The sequence below is a fragment of the Xenopus laevis genome, chromosome 5S (assembly GCF_017654675.1).
Source record: "Xenopus laevis strain J_2021 chromosome 5S, Xenopus_laevis_v10.1, whole genome shotgun sequence".
In the NCBI taxonomy this organism is placed as follows: domain Eukaryota; kingdom Metazoa; phylum Chordata; class Amphibia; order Anura; family Pipidae; genus Xenopus; species Xenopus laevis.
Window position 1 is genome coordinate 92,914,661 of NC_054380.1, and position 6,000 is coordinate 92,920,660.

The window sequence follows — 6,000 nt, forward strand, 5'->3', positions numbered from 1 at the left end:
CATAAAAAATGCCTTTATATGATAACACAACTGATTCACTGATGGAAAATTATTCATTGGTGGAGATTGTAATGTATACAAAAGGTTACAAAAGGTTTTTAAAATAAATATTTGGTTACACTGCACACATTTATGTGGTGGTTATGTGGTCTAATAAACTGGAACTGAAAACTGTTTTGACTTAGAGCCACGTAACATGTTACACATATACCACAGTGATGGCTGAAGTACTAGTACAGGTAGTACATCTGGTATCTTAAATGGGTTTTTTGTTGAAATAATGAGCATGTTTTTGAAAACCATATCTGAAGCAGTTTGAAAGGATGGGAGTTATAGGAGAGTAGCAATCAGATGTTGTAGGAATGTCTGGGTCCCAAAAAATGAGAATAACAAACCAAAACTGGCCAGCTCTTGTTGGTCTACAAATCCAAGCATTCTGTAGACCAGGGCTATCCTACTGGAGGCCCATGGATTGGATGTGGCCTTCAGCCTGCAGAAAGGCTTCATAGGCTCAATTGTATGACAGTCATTTTAATTTAACCTGGCCCTCAAACATGCTATAAGAGAGATAATTGGATTACTACCTGTAATAAATTGGCCAGCACTGCTGTAGATAGTCTTCAGATATCAGTGGGTGCTTCTTGTAGTCTGACTCTGAGTTATTACTCTGACTCTGAGTTATTACTCTGACTCTGAGTTATTACTCTGAGTTATTACTCTGAGTTATTACAAGTGCTGGAAGTTCAGGCTTGCTTTAGCTGACTATACACATACAAATATTATCCTGTAAAGCAAAGTTCTGTGTGATTATTGCTACAGGTAAGGCACCTGGCCAAGCCTGACCGATACTAGTGATTTGCAGAAATGGGCTGGGTTAGACGATTTCTTCAGCCAATGCACAATGTCAGTCAGTTCATGGAGCATCAGCAGATGAAGAAGTGAAGGGAAGCTGCAGCTCCTCATCACTTACTGCTGTTCAGATTGTTCATGTGCTCTGCAGACAACCAATACACCGTATAGCCCCGTATACACTCTCCATCCATTCAGCCGGAGGGTAAATTCTCCACTGGTATATGGCCACCATAGGTTTTGTATGAAAATGGAAACATTTCAAAGGAGCATAGGGCAATATTTCATACTTTGTAGCTATTTATAAGGGCAGAGACAGATGAGAAGATTCGGGGAAATTTAGTCACCCAGCAACAAGTCGCCTCTTCATTTTCCGAAGTTGCCTCACGAGGAAACTTCGGAAAACGAATCGCTCCGAGTGCCATCCCGCCGGCAACTTATATTCTAGCCAGCGGGGAGGCAGTTTGGGGAGATTAGTCGCCAGAAGAAGAGGCGATTTGTCGCCAGGTGACTAATCTCCTGGACCTTCTCATCTGTCTCTGCCCTAAAGAATGCTCCTTCGGTAACAGCACCTTACAGTGATCCACACACAATTTTAATGTTCCTATTGGCTGACAGTAATTATCTGACTATAAAGTTATTTCCCTAGTCGTCCAGCAAAGTCAATTACTTAGCACAAGGGTTTAACAAAGCATAATTTTCTCTAAACGTTAACACACAAGTAACATAAGTATATACTTCTTGGCCAGTGAAAGTCTTACAGTATTAGATTCCTGGCTTTGCAATGCATATGGTTTTATTGTGTGGCTATTCTATGAATAAAGTAGAAACAGTAAATTGGACAATATAATTGCAACATGTAAACCATAGACATGTTGGAATTAACCAAAAATTATTTTTTCATGGCCAAAGGCCAGTTTTACTAACAATGGCTAAATATTTTTATTTGTTCTAGGCTTGGTTGCTATAAGCGACATGTATGTGGAGGTGGATGACACTGGAACTGTAGTTGTCACAAACCAAGGTGAAACCAAGATGTTTAGTTTCTGGGTTCACATATGGAAATGCTTTATTCACATGTAAATATGGCACCTGGGATCTAATGCTCAACTCTTGATGGTATAAAAGAATTGACTTATGTAACAGTCATTTGTTCTAATTGTTCTAGGAATGATTACAAATACTGATTCAAAAATACAACTCTAAAAATAAGAAAAACAAAGATGAAAAATAAGTGCAAACTGACTCTGTTTTCTTTCTACAGAACATGAACATTGAAAATTGCACTCAGTGTCCCTTCAGCCCTAGTTTTTTGTATATTTTTACTCCAATTCCCCTTGGTGGTGTCTAGTAACCAAAAACAGTGTAAAAATAAATAATGAATCAACTGCAAACCTGAAGCTGACCGCTGTATCACATTCCCAAAGCGAAGACATAACACAACACAAACAAACTGCAGTTTAGGGGATTAGGGGAAAAAAGATCTTGATTCAGTGAAATAATTTTTCTCATGTAAACAAACCAGATTTAGCTTCTCTGCTGTCACGAGACTTTCAATGTCTTGCTTTAGAAAGGGAATTTTGTATCCCCCCTCCTTTTTTGTTAAAGTGTAGGCCTGTGTTGTGATTCAAAGAGTGTGTTAATATGGTATATGCATATGGTCTCCTGTGATCCAACGATTAACATGGGGCCCAATTGATCCAATCAGCCTGGACTGGGCTTGTGTTTGTGTAGTGGAGTAAAATTATCCATCACTATTGCAAATGTGCTGTTACTTTTTCACTTGCTTGGTCCATTTCTTTTTCTTAAACGGAGGGTGGGCCCAGGGAAAAAATTAGAGATTGGATTCACTGGGAGTGCATAACCTATCGGCCTCCTTTGTTATTTAAAGAGCAAATAGAAGCCTGAGGAAAAAAGGGTCACGTTAAAGGGGTGCTTCATCTTGAAGTTAACTTTTAGTATGTTATAGAATGGGCCATTCTAATCAACTTTTCAATTGGTCTTCATCTTTTATAGTTTTTGAATAATTTTCCATTTTCTTCATACTCTTTGCAGCTTTCAAATGACCCATCTGAAAAACAAATGCTCTGTAAGGCTACACATGGTTTGGCTTTGCTACGTTTATTTCTCATCTTTCTATTCAGGCCTCTCCTATTCATATTCAAATCCGTGCATTGTTACTAGGGTAATTTGGACCCTAGCAACCAAATTGCTGGATTTGCAAACTGGAGAGCTGCTGAATAATAAGCTAAATAACTCAAACACCACAAATAATAAAAAAAAAATGAAAACCAATTGCAAATTAGCTAAAACTAAAGTGAAGCCCTTTAATTTCTCGTATGGGACTAAATTATTCGGGTTTGAACTGAATTAATTTCTATTACTTTCTAATATACAAATAAAATATAAAGTTGTTTGGGATTAGAGCAGAGAGAGTTTGCTGACAGTGATTTTGTGATCACAAAACAATCCCATTTTGTAATACTACTACTTGTTTTTCATACCTAACCGTTATCATTTTTGTTACATTAGCTGTTCAGATTTTGTGTACAGTATATCACTGATAAGTAGATTTGCATTTTGTTTGCATTGCCTCCGCTAAGCTTCCTTATCCCTTTCATTGTCATGTTTGAGCCTTTCAGCTAGTAGCTGATTGTTCCTGCTTTGCCATATACGAGACTGGCTCTGATACCGAAAGCATAACATTGCCATAAAGTAAAACAGTCTATAAATTGTTCAGCCATGGAAAACAATTCAACATTTCTTACTGAACAGTAACCACCATTGCCAACGATGCATTATAAAAGGGAATCAAAGAGACTTACTTTAAACAACATGGGGATCCATTCGTATCTAAAACAGAAAATAAGCATTATACCCAAGTATATATCTAGATCAGGGGTCCCCAACCTTTTTCACCCGTGAGCAACATTCAGATGTAAAAATAGTTGGGGAGCAACACAAGCATAAGTTCCTGGGGGTGCACTGCCAAAGAAGGGCTGTGATTGGCTATTGGTAGCCCCTATGTGGACTGGCAGCTTGCATGAGTCTCTGTTTGGCACTACATCTGGTTATTATGCAACCAAAACTTGCCTCCAAGCCTGGAATTCAAAAATAAGCTCCTGCTTTAAGGCCACTGGGAGCAATATCCATGGGGTTGGGGAGCAACATGTTGCTCACGAGCTACTGGTTGGTGATCATTGCTCTAGAATGTACACACTTTGGACCACTGACCTAAGTGTAAACAAATGCACTATGTGAGCTATCTCAATTCTGTGCCATAAACATCACACAAATTGTAAAATAGTTTTACAGTACTTCCTTCTCCTTTTTTTCTGTTTCTTCTGCTAGGCATACATTTTGGCAGTACCGCAGAGAGAACCCATTAACCAAGGTTGGTGACCCTCCACCAGACGGAATGCCTGGGTTCAACAGCGGAGTGATGTTGCTGAATCTAGAGGCAATGCGACTGTCAAAACTTTACAACGAGCTCCTGGAACCTAATGCTGTTCAGCAACTTGCAGAAAAATACCACTTTAAAGGTCACTTGGGTGATCAAGACTTTTTCTCCATGATTGGGATGGAGCACCCAGAGCTGTTCTATGTCCTGGACTGTGGCTGGAACAGGCAACTCTGCACTTGGTGGAAGGATCATGGCTACATGGATGTTTTTGATGACTACTACAGGTGTGAAGGCCACATCAAGATTCTTCATGGCAACTGCAATACTCCAATTCCAGATGAATAACACTGACCGCATATTGAGGTTATTAGAACAATTGAGTTCTTTGCCACACACAGCAAGAAGGGGACCCACACTTCACGCGATTGCTAGTTACCTCTTGTGCTTAAAGTGGTACATTCTACAATAGACTAGAAATTATAAAAAAACATCAACAAATTGTGCAGTATCTTTTAAGGGACAGCACCTTCTGTTTTAATTGTACTTCTATTTTGTGATTAAATGTTATGTTTTCCCTATGACACCTCAAGCAGAATATTCTCTCCTTCTAAGAACAGAATTGCATTTTTAGGCAGGGGCATATAACTACAGTATGTGTAAGGAAGCTAAGACGCTAAGTTACGGAGCAGTGTCAATATCATTTCCTGCAACACTATTAAAGATCCAATGTGACAGATACAATTTTCTGTAGAATATTTTTCTATGTGCAATACACTTAACCTGTACCCAACCCTAACCCGCATCTGACCCTAACTTGAATGTTGCCACGGTAGGACCAGCGCCCAACTCATACCCACAGAAAAAATAGCAGTCCGACATCATTAACTTGATCAATCACTGTTTTTGGTCGAAATTGCTGGTTTTGTGTAATTGAATCATTAATTGAGGCTTGTTCAAAATAATAGCAATAGTTGAGTTCAATTAGTGAGTTCATTCATGCTGTAAAAAACAGGTGTCCATTATGGCCCTTATTTAAGGAAGGAAGGCAGCAAATGTTGTGCATGCTGGTTATAGTGCATTTCTCTCTGAAAATCTGAATGGGTCGTTCACCATATTATTCAATAGAACATAGTACTTTGATTAAATGTTGGTTGGAGAAGGGAAACCATATAAAGAAGTGCAGAAAATGATAGGCTGCTCAGCTAAAATGATCTCAAATGCTTCAAAATAGCAACCAAAACCTGAAAGGTGTGGAAGAAAATGGAAAACTACCATTCAGATAGATAGAAGAATAGCCAAAATGGCTTGGCCAATGATCAGCTTCAGGAAGATCAAAGAAGGTGTTAGGTTACCTGTTACAATTAGAAGACGCCTATGTGAAGTCAAGCTATCAGCAAGAAGCCCCCACAAAGTTCCATTGTTGATAAAAAGATGTGCTGAAGAGCTTACAATTTGCCAATGAACACATTGAATGGCGCAACATTTTGTGGACTAATGAAAGCAAGATTGCTTGGGGCAGCAGACAGTTTGTTAGACGACCCGCCAAACACTGAATTCAAGCCACAGTACACAATGAAGACAGTAAGGGATGGTGGTCCAAGCATCCTGATATGGGGATGTTTCTCGTACTATGGTGTTGGGTATATTTATCACATACCAGGGATCATGGATCAGTTTCAATACATCAAAATACTTGGAGGTCGTGCTGCCTTATGCTCAGGGGCGGATTAATGCCTAGGCTAGGGGCC

At 39.2% G+C, this 6,000-nt stretch overlaps 1 protein-coding gene across 1 annotated transcript in view; it reads left to right on the plus strand.

The window, feature by feature from the left end:
• The window catches only part of xxylt1.S (xyloside xylosyltransferase 1 S homeolog), a 90,905-nt gene extending 85,923 nt beyond the window's left edge, over positions 1 to 4,982 (plus strand). Inside the window, 1 exon segment of the mRNA NM_001093082.1 lies at positions 4,201 to 4,982. Within this exon segment, the coding sequence (NP_001086551.2) occupies positions 4,201 to 4,597 (397 nt within the window). The 3' untranslated portion in view covers positions 4,598 to 4,982.
• Positions 4,983 to 6,000: the final 1,018 nt, after the last annotated feature.